Here is a 14,747-nt window from a genome sequence, read left to right on the forward strand (position 1 = left end):
AATTAATCAGTTTCACAAAATATTCATCCAATGAATGTAAGGGTATTATTTTTCCATATTTATTTGATTCAAAATAGAGTATGACACTTCTGACAGTTATTATACATCTACTTAATAATTGTGTAATTTGTAACTGATCATGCATAATCTGAATCACATAATGGTAAGAACACAGGAGGAGGATACTGTGTCCATGCTATGTCTGTATAAAAGCAACTTATCAAGTCCCACTCCTCACCCTTTCCCCTCTAGTCCTGTTTTTTTTCACCTCAGATCATTCAATCATCCAATTCTCTTTCATTGGTATCTGCCTCCATCAGACATTCAGCAGCATCAGTCTGTTTGTGTAGACACACTGAGAACCATCTAATCTTCTTCCTTGCACCATCCCTCCTTCATTTTGAAAAACCTGAACTAGCATGACCATCTGCTTGTCTCTCCCCTCCCTCCCACCTCAGGCAACAACAGCAGCTGCTATTCTGGGCACCTAGTCTCCCAGCTTCTCCTTGCCACGATGTATATGCTCATTGGACCTCTCTGGGAATGGCAGGAGCTCCGACTTTCAGTGGTGGAGGGCCTCCTGACTGACCAAGGCATCCTGCATGGAGGTTGCAATGGAGTTTAGCAATCATAAAGTCAACAAGGGTCCAGTGCAGAAAAACAGTCAATGGCATCTTATGCTTTGTAAGGTTAAGTGGTAAGTTATGTCACTACAAAATGGCACTTATGATGGAATCAAGCAAGATAAATGCACAAATGGAGAGAATTGCCAGACAGCAGCTTGGATTCTAGGCCTCAGAACCAGATGGAATGTGTGTACAATACTGGAATAAATGAAAGTTGTACCATTTGCAGGAGAGCTTGTGTATTAAACACTTACTGAGGTGGTGACAGCAGCTGTCATAGCCCTGCCTGGCTAGGTTAGTATTCTATTGAAATTACACTCGATCCTTCTTTCTGCCTGCATGGACAGATGAATACATAACACTAGGGAGGGGGCAGTAATATGGGGATGTGACTCAGCAATCAGAATCCTGACTTCCTCCACAGTGCAGGCTGTGGAACTGGCAGGAGAGGACAGCGACTGATCTTGCGCTAAGTGAGATCCTGGAGTTTCAGGACATCAGAGTGATGATGCTTCCAGCCTAGTGTTCAGACAAGCTGCAGATGTGTTGCAATCTTGGGAAAAGGAAATGTACAGAATCATCAGTTCACCGCTAGAGTATGTGAAACCACCATGGATAGCAAAAACAGCCTGAAGTGTGCCCAACTCTACTTCTGAGGATGACAAACAGGCCAATCAAAGGATACGATGTTACATCATTTCATTATATCTTTCACCAATCCGGAGGCAGTCACCTTGGTATTTATGTTTTCATGATCAGTACTTGCTGGGCTTATTCTTCAACATCTTTTTGAACAATTGAGTGACATTTGCATCTCCTAGATTCCCAAGTACCACTCTTGTGTCTAATGAAGGTTGGGAAATTATGACCAGTGCCTCTTTAATTTCCACACTTACTTCCCTCCGTATTCCAGGCTGCATCTCATCTGGTCCTAGTGACTTATCAACTTTAAATTACAGACAACGTTCTTGTGTCTCCTCTGTATCAACTTTTAGCAAATTCATTATCTCAAATACCCTCCCTTTGGTCTGGGTACCATCTCTTTCCTTAGTAAAGATAGAGACACATTTCTCATTTTATGCCACAGCCATATCCCCTGTCTAAATTCCTTTTGTTTCCCTAATCTAGATTACTAGACTACTTAGTGTGGAAACAGGCGCTTCGGCCCAACAAGTCCACACTGACCCACCGAAGCACACCCATTCCGCTGCTACGGGCAGTTTAGCATGGCCAATTCACCTAACCTGCCGTTTTTGGACTGTCGGAGGAAACCGGAACATCCGGAGGGAACCCACGCAGAGACGGGAGAATGTGCAAACTCCACACAGACAGTCGCCTAAGGCGGGAATTGAACCCGGGTCTCTGGAGCTGTGAGGCAGCAGTGTTCACCACTGTGCCACCGTGCCGCCCAACCTCAATCTTCTTTTTCACATGCTTTGAATATTTAAATCCCTAAAGCCTTTAGGTTCCCTTTGAAGTTAGCTGCTAGGCTGTACTCTTAAATCTCTCTTTGTTCTTTTTTCCATGTTTGCTTTCTCCTTAGACTGTCCATATTCAGGCTAGCTCTCAATAACATTATCAACCGATCATCCTGTCATCTGCACTTCTTTGTTGCCTTTATCCTAACCATCAGGCTGGATGCTTGCAAGTGATGTGTTCCACACTTCCCCAGCTAAAAAGTCAGTCAAGACTTGGAGTACAAAAAGTGTGTAATTTCACATTCAGAGGGGTGTTAACTGGCTCAAAGCTGGTTATCTGCCCCCATCTGGAAAAACTTCACTCTAGAGAGCTGCCAGATTTGAGGGCCCACTGCTTGCACTCCAGGTAGCCCCTGAAGAAGAGATTTATGGAGGCTGGACTGGACTGAGTTTGGAATACCATGGTGGGAACTCAGGCTGGCAGACCCCAGAAATGGAGGAGGTGAGGGAGGTGTCCAGAGTGAAAGACCAGTAAAAACTAGTAATACTTGGAAATGAATGTACTGGTCATACTGAAGCATTGTTCTGAGGTATACAGATCAAGTCGGACATGTTGGGGTCTGTCATTTGCCAGTTTTATTGGCTTTTCCTTCTGAATGGGGAGGAAGATGTAAGAGGTCAAAAACTGGGAGAAGGGCTATAAGCCTCTGCCGAAGGAGGATCCTCCCACTTGCTGCCTGATGCTAGCTCACCCAGTACCAGCTATCAGGTTACCTCCTTGGCCGAGGCCTCCCCATGTCATTGGTAAAATTGCAGCAGTGACGTGCAATTAGGTACTTAAGCAGTCATTAATTGATCACAGAGGGCCTCCATAGGTCCAATGGGGAGACAGCAGCCTGATGTCTCCACCAACCCCTGCAATGTTGGGGACAGAAAAGGGATGGATAGAAGGTGAGAGACAGACAAGGTGTGGTATTGTACAAGTCTACCTCACTTTTAAATACTCCAGCAGAGGGGTATAAAACCCATCCTTTTATTTCTTCCATCAGCCAAGGACCTTGTTTGTTACACTATTCCCCACATTAGTGGAAGATACCGCAGCCTATCAAAATCTTATCCAAATCAGCCTCTTTTCCTTTACAGCTTTGCTTGGCCAGACCTGTGCTTACCCCACTGAAGTTGTTCCAGCCTAATTCATTATTTAGATTCTGGACCTCTACTTGACTTTCCATAACTAACTTAAACCTTATGGCTTTGCGATCATTGTCCCCAAAGTAGTCTCCAACTAACACTTCCCACTGTCCCACATGACTCCCAAAGCAGATCCAGCAATGCCTCTTTTCATATTGGGTATGGAGCATTCTGATTTTAAAAATATTCGCTCCAACATACTTCATAAACTCTTTCCCATTCCAGTATTTCTATCTGCAGTCCTTACTTTCTCTCAATATTTCTATCCTGCCTTTTTTTTAAGGACAATTAAAAGTTCCCATTATAACTGCACAATAGCTCCTGGACCTCTTTCTATGTGTCTTGCAATTTTGTTCCTCTATTTTCTTTTCACTAGTCAATAGATGGCTAATAGAGTTCACCCAGTAGGGTAATGGCACTCTTATGTAGAATCCCCATAGCCCAAAACGTCCACAACAGCCCTCCAAAGAGTATCCCACCCAAACCCATTCCCCATTACCCTACCATTATACCTGATTATTGCACCTAACCTACACATCCCTGAACACGGTGGACAATTTAGCATGGCCAATCCACCCTAACCTGCACATCCTTGGATTATGGGAGGAAACCGGAGCACCAGGAGAAAAGCTCCTGTCTTGGAACATAGGAATATAACAGGGATGAACCATTTAGCCCATCATGGTTGTTCTACTATTCAGTGAGCTCACAGGTGACCTATGACCTATGGTCAGAAGATGCGCTTTTCTCCCAGATTCCCCAGTACCTTCAGTGACTTTTTTTTCCTCACCAACACACACAGACATAGGGAGAATTTGCAAACTCCATCCAGATAGTTGCCCAAGGCTGCAATCGAACCAAGGTCCCTGGTGCTGTGAGGCAGCAGTGCTAACCACTGAGCCACCATGCACCCTGCTTTTCTGTTAAATGTAAAAGAAATATAAATTTGAACATAAAACTAACACTGGAATTATAACTGCAAACCAGAAAGATATGCTGTTACTCCTTTCAATATATTTTGAGTAGTTCATGATAACATCCTGCTTTTGATAATTTCCTACGTACAGGTTTATTTAAATGGAATATTAATTAGAAGCTAGGTTTCCCAAATGTACTTCCTGAAAACAACTGAGGCATTGCTACTAAATTTCTTACAATTAATGAAGGTGAAACAAGGTATATATGCACTTACATGGAATTGGCACGAACATGTCAAGTCATCCCCAATTTCCTTACACACGCCACCAAATTTACATGTGGTCTCATCACACATCTTGAAATCATTTTCTCGTTCATTGAATTCTGTGAAGGAAAAATATTTAAACAGATTTCAGAAACTAATAAAGAAATGCATGATTTCATTTAATAATATGCATTTATTAATACATTAATGCACATATTAATTGACTACATGTGAAAGGCAGTCAGTTGTAGATAAAAATGATTTTGTATTAGCAAGTGCTATTTCCAAGAAGTTGTCTACAAGGACTAGCGTGAGCGTAATGTTCCAAAAGTGTCACAATAAATATGGTGATGGGTCAAAGTTTTGTTCTCATTCCTTATAATTTCTGGAAAGTAACTTCACGCTGAAATTTTAAACTAACATAAAAAAGTGAAAATGCAGACATTTACTACATAAAGTCAGTGTTTGGAGAGAGATAAGTTTAGGTAATGTTTCAAGCAGAAATCTTCATTGGTATCATTCATAGCTCCTGCCTTGGAACATAGGAATATAACAAGGATAAGCCATTTAGCCTAGCCCATCATGGTTGTTCTACCATTCAGTGAGCTATGACCTATGACCTACGGTCGGAAGATGTGCTTTTCTCCCCTACTCCCTAGTACCTTCAGTGTTTTTTTTCCCCTCAGCAATCTCTGTTTTAAAATTCAAGTTGGGGCCTGAGTAGCTTCTTTCCTTATGTACCATATGTTCTCGGTTCACCGCCAAATACCACTTTCAATCAGCATTACACACACAGAACATGTCATTATTTCCAAATGGATTTGAAGGTTGCCATTTTTTTCTGTCCAATATATTGAAGCTGTAAAATTTATTAGGTAAAATAAGCAAGACATGTTGTGTCAAAACTTGAAACAACATTCAAAGACATTAACTGAACAATTAAGTGTTATTACATGAAATCCCCAATTTGTCCCTTCAATTTTGATATGCCTGCTGCTCAATTTAAAAGTGAATAATTGGAAAATTGTTGGCAGTGCACTTGTAACTACCTTAGAAGGCACCTTATTGTCACCTGTGTACCTAAGTACAGTGAAAAGTTTGTTTCAGAGTAGTACTGACAGAGCATTGTAAGCAAGGGGTGAGAAATGAAACTTAGACAGAGGCTCATAGATTATGTTGCACAAGGTGTGCGCGAGGCAAGATCAACATTAGCAAGATAAGCTTTATTTGAAGTTAGAGAGTCCATTCATCAGTCGAATAATACCTGGGAAGTAGCTGTTTCTGAACCAGCTGGTCCTTGTATTGAAGCTTCTGTATATTTTACCTGATGGAAGAGGTTGGAGGGGAGCACTAAGTTTTATTAAATCAGCTCTGTAATATTCACTTATATCCATCCATGAGAATAACAAACAATCCACATTACTAATTTTCCCTATTTTCTCATTTACAGTGCATTGCTGAAGGAGTGTGGTGGTTTTTAAGATGTCACATTGTGGACAAGACTTTATAATGAGCCCTTAAACAAAGATGAAATGCTGTGGAAATAAGCTCAGAAACAGCTGGAGAAACCATTGGTTCTGACGGTATCTGTGAAGAGCAAAATAGAGTTAACATTCTGAGTCATACCAGACTTCTTCAGAACTGATTCTGGATCAGTGGTGCTGGAAGAACACAGCAGTTCAGGCAGCATCTAACAAGCAGCGAAATCGACGTTTCGGGCAAAAGCCCTTCATCAGGAATAAAGGCAGAGAGACTGACGCGTGGAGAGATAAGCTAGAGGAGGTTGGGGGTGGGGAGAGAGTAGCATAGAGTACAATGGGTGAGTGGGGGAGGAGATGAAGGTGATAGGTCAGGGAGGAGAGGATGGAGTGGATAGGTGGAAAAGGAGCTAGGCAGGTCGGACAAGTCATGGTGACAGTGCTGAGCTGGAAGTTTGAAACTAGGATGAGGTGGAGGAAGGGGAAATGAGGAAACTGTTGAAGTCCACATTGATGCCCTGGGGTTGAAGTGTTCCAAGGCGGAAGATGAGGCGTTCTTCCTCCAGGCGTCTGGTGGTGAGGGACCGGCGGTGAAGGAGGCCCAGAACCTCCATGACCTTGGCAGAGTGGGAGGGGGAGTTGAAATGTTGGGCCACGGGGCGGTGTGGTTGATTGGTGCTGGTGTCTCGGAGATGTTCCCTAAAGCGCTCTGCTAGGAGGCGTCCAGTCTCCCCAATGTAGAGAAGACTGCATCGGGAGCAACGGATACAATAAATTATATTAGTGGATGTGCAGGTAAAACTTTGATGGATGTGGAAGGCACCTTTAGGGCCTTGGATAGAGGTGAGGGAGGAAGTATGGACACAGGTTTTACAGTTCCTGTGGTGGCAGGGGAAAGTGCCAGGATGGGAGGGTGGGTCGTAAGGGGGCGTGGACCTGACCAGGTAGTCAGGGAGGGAACAGTCTTTGCGGAAGGCGGAAATGGGTCGGGAGGGAAATATATCCCTCCTTTTTGGAGGTGGCGGAAATGTCGGTGGATGATTTGGTTTATGCGAAGGTTTGTCGGGTGGAAGGTGAGCACCAGGGGCATTCTGTCCTTGTTACGGTTGGAGGGGTGGTGTCTGAGGGCGGAGGTGCGGGATGTGGACGAGATGCGTTGGAGGGCATCTTTAACCACATGGGAAGGGAAATTGTGGTCTCTAAAGAAGGAGGCCATCTGGTGTGTTCTATGGTGGAACTGGTCCTCCTGGGAGCAGATACGGCGGAGGCGGAGGAATTGGGAATACGGGATGGCATTTTTGCAAGAGATAGGGTGGGAAGAGGTGTAATCCAGGTAGCTGTGGGAGTCGGTGGGTTTGTAAAAAATGTCAGTGTCAAGTCAGTCGTCATTAATAGAGATGGAGAGGTCCAGGAAGGGGAGGGAGGTGTCAGAGATGGTCCAGGTAAATTTAAGGTCAGGGTGGAATGTGTTGGTGAAGTTGATGAATTGCTCAACCTCCTTGCGGGAGCACGAGGTGGCGCCAATGCAGTTATCAATGTAGCAGAGGAAGAGCTGGGAAGTGGTGCCGGTATAATTACGGAAGATCAACTGTTCTACGTAGCCAACAAAGAGACAGACATAGCTGGGGCCCATACGTGTGCTATAGGGTGTAGGTTTGCTCGCTGAGCTGTAAGTTTGATGGGAGTTCACTCTTCTGTGCAGCTGGCCTGCCTGAGGTCTGCAACCTGGACTCCCTCAAGGTCCGTAGGTAGGCCCGCCTAAGTTTCTTACTTTGGGCCCAGCTGGAGAATGCTTGGGGTCTGCGTGCTGGACTCACACCGTCGCTAATGCCTTCCAAGCTTAGGACAAGGTTAGTAAGTAAGAAAAGAGACTGAGAAAAGAAAGAAAAACAGTTGGAGTGGAAAGTTCCATCATAGGCCTACTTCACTGCCATGTTGAAACAGAACAGAACTGTCTCTGTTAGTGGAAAGCTGTTCTTCCTCACTGCTCCAGTCTACCTCAAACAGATAAATGCATACAGCATCAGTCACTCAGCCTGCATCTGGCAAATTTCTCTCAGACTTTAATGAGTGAGCGATTCTCTGACGCCTACACTTTTAAACAGCACCTCCAATCCAGGAGTAAAAGTCTATGTTCCTGGTGTGGATCCTCTTTCTTTACTGAGGATTTAATGCCTGCTATTTTCGTCAAGGAGTTCATTGTGTACAGTCACCTTGTGTTTAAATGATAAATTTAAATGTTATCTTTAACCAATCTCAAGTGCCTCTTTAATGAGTCTAATTACCATCCCACTGCTCCCAGGTGGGTAGGCTTCCTCCCTGAGAAGCTGTCTCTGGAAACATTGCACACTTTATGGCAACGTTGAAATCACAGAATCCCTTTGGTGTGGAGGCAGGCCATTCAGCCCATCAGGTTCATGCTGATTGACAGCTAACTGGCAAGTTTTGTTTCAATTTTAAACCAGGCAAGTTGACTCTGTTCAGGGGATTGCTCTGAGAAATGAACCCACAAATAGCTGGAGGATACTGGCAGTGTAATTTTACTCACTCTGACTGGAGCAGGCATTTCCAGTCAAAGGAAAGAGGCCTTACATTCAGGTGATCAGTAGCACAGATGTGAGTAGAGCAGGGAAACAGGCATAAAGAGGGCCCCTTTCCTGCAAATGACACAAGGGACCTGCTGTTAAGTTTGAAGATCCAAATTTACTAGAATGCCCATTAATAATCCAAATATCCCTATATAGCAAATTTATCTCTGCCATATTGGAGATTTTGCATTCAGTAGGAAGATGGGCATGGTGCCATTTAATTGCTGGGTCATGTACTATATTTTACTTCTCTGCCCTGACTAATCCTTTGTGTTTTGAGCTGCAATCAGCTGGAAAGTGGGAATTAGCAACTGGTATTTGGAACAATCAGACGCGAATAGAATTTTTTAAAAAATCAACCTTTAGTTTAATTGATGGGGTTGCTCTGTCAATATAATATGCAATCCACAAATAAAATCTGATACATTACTCCATGGTGTTTTTTATTTGCTTCTTTTTCCTGTGTCAGTCCAAACTGATGAGAAAAGCTCAAGCCTAAGGCTCAGTTCCAAACAGTTCCAGCAGCAGCTGTGCCCTTCTCTACCACTGCCAACTTTGCTTTCATATAATTGCACTTTCAAATGTGTAAAGAATTGAATCATTTAACAGGAACAGAAAATACATTCTTCAACCAAGCTGAACACATATATATAAGATATGGATTTGTGCCATGAATCAAATGAGGCTCAAGATAAAACAAGTATGTATCAGCAACGAATAATATGATGTCAACTCAATAAGACAGAAACATTGGGTAACTTTATCTCATAAGGATATCACCTAAGCTGATAGAAGCATTACTTAAATATTACTTCATTTTTTTTTGGAAACAAGCTTTGTCTCGTTTACTGAAGACATGATTCTGAAGTGTGATTCCAAAAGCACTTGCAAATCTCCAGGTTTGTAATCGAACTGTGGGCTTTGTGAATGTGAGCCTGGATCAATGCTTGGCCAAAAATAAAAATGTCTTCAAACAGCATTTGCACTTTCCAATCAGGATCACTTTATAGTGATTAGATATGGAAAGCCCAACTGATTTCAACCTCCTCTTCCTTAACTAACCATTTCTTAGCTACACTCAGTCCGAAAGAATTACTCACTATGAAAGTTGTAGTCAGTAATCTGTGAAATAGTACACCAAAATTAGTCAGTGTCTTCTGGAGAAAGGGGGAAAAAGAAAGAAATTGGAGATTCAGAAAAGAAAAGACCATAAATTTACACAGGTTGTCTGATTGTTGCTCCCAGTGTAATTTTGGTGGGAAGTTTGAAGAACTTTCTAGGGAGGAACTTATGCTTGCTAAAATTTAAGCAAAATACAGTGCTGAAATCTAAAAAAAATTAAAATACTAGAAATACTCAGCAGATCTACCAATATAGAAAGCGAAAACAGAGTCAATGTTTCAAGTTGAGTATGACTCTTCTGTTTCTCACTATCATGTTTGACAATGGTTTAATCATCAATCAAACAATTTAATGATGGCAGCATCTCACTCAAAAGCTCACTGTGAACCTACCTGGTTGCTCACAGCACCCTGTTATGCATTGCCTTGCCTTTTACATTTGCCCTATCAGCCAGAAATACCAAGCTTGCAATGCTGCTGCTGTACTGTACATGCCATTTAGAGCAGACACAGAGCTTGTCAAGATTATGTCATTAGTTCTGAGTTAAGTTAAGGGAGATAGCGTCAGTCAGGGAGTCTCAGCCTAGGAAGTTAATGGCAGCCTCTGATACCAGTTCAGAGGCTTGGATACTGTTAGTCAACCACTCAGGGTTGTTAGGGTCAGGATCCTCTACTTGCAAGGAGTGAGAAGCTAACGGTCAGTCAGCCTACCACCCTTCGTGACTACTTCTGCCCCATGTAGACTGTTTCCTCCTGGATTGAGAAAGAGAAAGGTATTAAGGGAGATGAAAATGGATGGCACAGCTATTAGTCCTGGAGGAGTTGGGGTAAAAATGAGATGGCTTGAGTGAGTGAGTAGGCAGCACAGAGTGCAAGGATGGTTAGTAGCACAGGTGTTGATATGGGTGAGAGCAAGTGAGGGAATTAAATTGAATTGAATTTACTGTCACGTGTACTGAGGTACAGTGAAAAGCGAGCAATACAGGCAGATCATGTAGTTAAATAGCATAGATAGTAAATAGTAGGTAAACAGCAGCAAAAACAAAAACATGTTGCATTTAACAGTGAAGGTGCTGGAGCATGAGCATTGGTGAGAGGTGAATACAGTAGCAGAAGTATAGAGGGAGTGTGAGGTATCAGAGATAATGGTGACAATTATACTGGGAGATATATGAAAGCCTTATCCCTACACTGCTGTGATGTACATCGGAAGGCTGAGACTATGTTGACCCAGGTGGCAAATCTGAGTCCAAGCTCAGTCCAGTTCTGGTGTTGTAAATCTCTTGAATGGGTTCAGAAGAAATTTACAGGGATGTTGCCAAGATTGCAGGGTTGGAGCTATAGGGAGAAGCTGAATATACTGGGGCTGTTTTCTCTAAAGTGTTGGAAGCTGAGTGATGACCTTATTCAGGTTTATAAAATCATGAGGGGCATGGACAGAATAAATAGACACGGTCTTTTCCCTGGGGTGGGGGAGTCCAAAACTAGAGGGCATAGGTTTAGGGTGAGAGGGAAAGATATAGAATCATAGAGATGTACAGCATGGAAACAGACCCTTCGGTCCAGCCCATCCATGCTGACTAAATATCTCAACCCAATCTAGTCCCACCTGCCAGCACCCAGCCCATATCCCTCCAAATCCTTCCTATTCATAGACCCATCCAGATGCCTTTAAATGATGCAATTGTACCTGCCTCCAACACCTCCTCTGGCAGCTCATTACATACCTGTACCACCCTCTGTGTGAAAATGTTGCCCATCAGGTCTCTTTTATATCTTTCCCCTCTCACCCTAAACCTGTGCCCTCTAGTTCTGGACTCCCCGACCCCAGGGAAAAAACTTTGCCTATTTACCCTATCCATGCCCCTCATAATTTTGTAAACCTCTATACAGTCACCCCTCAGCATCCGATGCTCCAGGGAAAACAGCCCCAGCCTGTTCAACCTCTCCCTGTAGCCCAAATCCTTCAACCTGGCAACGCCCTTGTAAATCTTTTCTGAACCAGAATTGCACGCAATATTCCAACAGTGGCTTAACCAATGTCCTGTACAGCCGCAACATGACTTCCCAACTCCAGTACTCAAGGGCAACTTTTTCACACAGAGGGTGGTCCGTGTAGGAAATGAGCTGCCAGAGGAAGTGGTGGAGTCTGGTACAATTAGAAAATTTAAAGGGCACCTAGATGGGTATATGAATAGGAAGGGTTGAAAGGGATATGGACCAAATACTGACAAATGGGACTAGATTAATTTAGGATATTTCATTGGCATGGATGAGTTGGACCAAAAGATCTGTTCCCATGGAATACATCTCCATGATTCTATGACTCTACAGCATCTCTCTTCCATGCCTCCCCACCCAGCAGGATCTCCAGCTCCCTGTTCACAAAGTGGAGCACTCATTTCCCCTTGTCTGCCAAATCCGGGGCAAATGTCAGAAACCATCCTGGTCAGCTCTGGACTGACAGTGTCTGCTCAAGTGTACAGTGGTCATTTATAGATAGTGCCAGCGCTAGGGATGCCAGCCCATTCTGGGATGTATCAGCATTGGTAACTTGTTGTGTTTAGAGAGAGTGGTAGAGTTGGGCTCGAATCAGTTGTGATGTGTGGCATAATGATAGGGTAGGTATATAATGAGTCGAGAGTATGCGCTGGAAAAGCACAGCAGGGCAGGCAGCATCTAAGGAGCAGGAGAATCGACATTTCAGGCATAAGCACTTAATCAGGAATCCAGTGCCACACCCTTGACTCTGATTTCCAGCATCTGCAGTACTCACTTTCTTCTAAATATATAATGAGGCAAGTTTGACAAAATAAGGCAAGTGAACTTGTTGGGCCTTGCAGAGGGAAATATGCTATGGAACTCAACTAAATTTACATGTTGCCATAAAAACACAAGGTTTAGCCAATAGTTTTTGTTTCACTTCTTGTTACCCCTGTCACTGAAGATGGTAAAGGTAATATTTTAACCTTTGCGTTACTTTTATTTCTTAGTGTGTTATTATATAAACTAATCTACAGAGTTCAACAAAATCAAGCATAAAGGTACAATTGGCCGAAGGAAGAACTGATTAGTTCATGATGAAGCTGTGGCTGCAAAGCATAGAAATATTCAAACGGCACCACTAATATTGGGAGATACAGTAAATTAATGTTATCATTTAGAATGTTTTGTTATTTTATTTAGACTGCTGTTGATTACTTGAGATTGTTGTATATTGTATTAGATACTGTGTTGGAACTTACAACCAAGACATCAGCAGAGTTTTCAAAGCAGATTGTTAGATTGGCCTGAGGGCTCCTTAGAGAGGTCGAAGCTTGGAATCAAAAGGATTTTTCCCTCAGTTTTATCACTACAGTTGATCAAATGGAAAACAAAAAGCCTCAAGGAACAATTGTGTCACGGAGTTCAAAAGGTATGGTAGAAATAAGTGTTCCCTTCACTTGTGTTTGGTTGTTTTTATTCTGTTCTGCAAACTAAGATGGCAATCTTCCAATTAAATTAATTGTTAATAAACTATAAGCTACATATATGATTAGGAAGGGTTTAGAGGGATTTGGGCCAAATGCTGGAAAATGGGACTAGATTAATTTAGGGTATCTGATTGGCATGGATGAGTTGTACCGAAAGGTCTGTTTCTGTGCTGCACATCTTTATGACGCTATTTAAAATCCATTAAAAAATCAAAAAGATATTTATTTCTAAAATAGTGAACTAAAACATTACTTAACAGAAACATAATACATTTTTGTTAAAAGGGCAAGCTAATGTATGTACGCTAGATATATAATGGCTAAGCCATTTCAAAAACAGGCTTTAGTCTTATCAGTTCAGGAGATATTAGATTATCAGCTTCATATCAATAAATAATCTAAGTGACAATACTTTCTCAGCAATAGTGAGTGAAGCAATGCTGACTTTCAAAACTATGACACAGGTCTCATAATAGACTGGACACGACTAATCACTCCTGCTTTATTTCTATTAAAACAAAGTATAGCCTATTTATATATAAAGCTAAATTACTTGTAATTATCACAGTAAACATTGGCAAAAGGATACAGTACATCAGAGGGTACAGCTGATTTAATAATAACTAAGGAGACTACCACGATCTTCAGTTAAGTACAAGTAAGTACAAAGAAAGTCTTACTCCACATAAAAATGTAAATCACTTTCTCTGGTTGACCCTAGGAAATTGGGTAATATCCATGCAGAGGTAAACAGAATATAGTCTGTGTTTTTGCATCAGCTTTATTATCTTCATTGTTTAAAGGAAGGTAACTTAGTTACAAATCCCTTCTTCAAGTATATGCTGATTCCCTTAGAGAAAGTCTCTTCAGGTGTGAGTAAAAGAAAAGGCAGAGCCAGTAAATCAGATCGTCTCGATCTTTGTGACAATAACATTCTATCAGTTCCCCACATTTGTGTTAGGAAACTGCACTCGGGGATTTATCGTTTGTCATACAGAAAAGATGCCCTGAGTTATCTTTTGAACCCAGAGTAGCCCCGGAATATGGGGCAATTTGGTCAGACATAAATAGGACCAAATGGTAGTTCGAGCTAGACCTGGTAGTGAATAGCTAAACTATATCTTATGCTTTGCTTTAATAATTATGTAAGTATAACTTTTTTTTCCCTTTTCTTTTCATTCTTTTTAAACCTTTAACAGCTAACCCAGCAGGTACAGTAAGGTGTTCTGACTCACCACCAATGTAGCAGATGGATATATATAAAATCCCTTCTGATACATTTTTATTTGCTTCATTCAATGCTCATCACCAGCGGAAACCTTCTAATCCAGAGTATGTTGGTACATTCTACATTAACCAATAGTTTTATCATTTTACATTGGAGAGGATGCTGTTTAGATGTATAAGTGAAAAGTACTGTCAATAAATGTCACAGTTGATATATTTAAAATGCATCCTGCCATTTGGCAGACAAGTGGTAGAACATGTGGGCGGATTGCCCAGCAGACGTCGGGGGAATTCAGACCTTAGTGGGTGCAAAATATTGTTTAAATAGAAATGGCGACCTACCCATTTTAGTGAGTATTTCAGTTCACTTCATCAATTCACCCAGATTGCCTGTCCAGCAGCACATCAGACCAGGGGCCAGGAGCTATGGTTATTTTTGTGG

At 42.1% G+C, this 14,747-nt stretch overlaps 1 protein-coding gene across 1 annotated transcript in view; it reads right to left on the minus strand.

Annotated features, from left to right (window-relative positions):
• Positions 1 to 14,747, minus strand: part of LOC132816089 (tomoregulin-1-like) — a 232,773-nt gene that overhangs the window by 133,060 nt on the left and 84,966 nt on the right. Inside the window, exon 2 of the mRNA XM_060825521.1 lies at positions 4,428 to 4,537. Coding sequence (XP_060681504.1) covers positions 4,428 to 4,537 — 110 coding nt within the window. The remainder of the gene's footprint in view (positions 1 to 4,427; positions 4,538 to 14,747) is intronic.

The sequence above is a fragment of the Hemiscyllium ocellatum genome, chromosome 5, assembly GCF_020745735.1.
Source record: "Hemiscyllium ocellatum isolate sHemOce1 chromosome 5, sHemOce1.pat.X.cur, whole genome shotgun sequence".
Lineage (NCBI taxonomy): Eukaryota > Metazoa > Chordata > Chondrichthyes > Orectolobiformes > Hemiscylliidae > Hemiscyllium > Hemiscyllium ocellatum.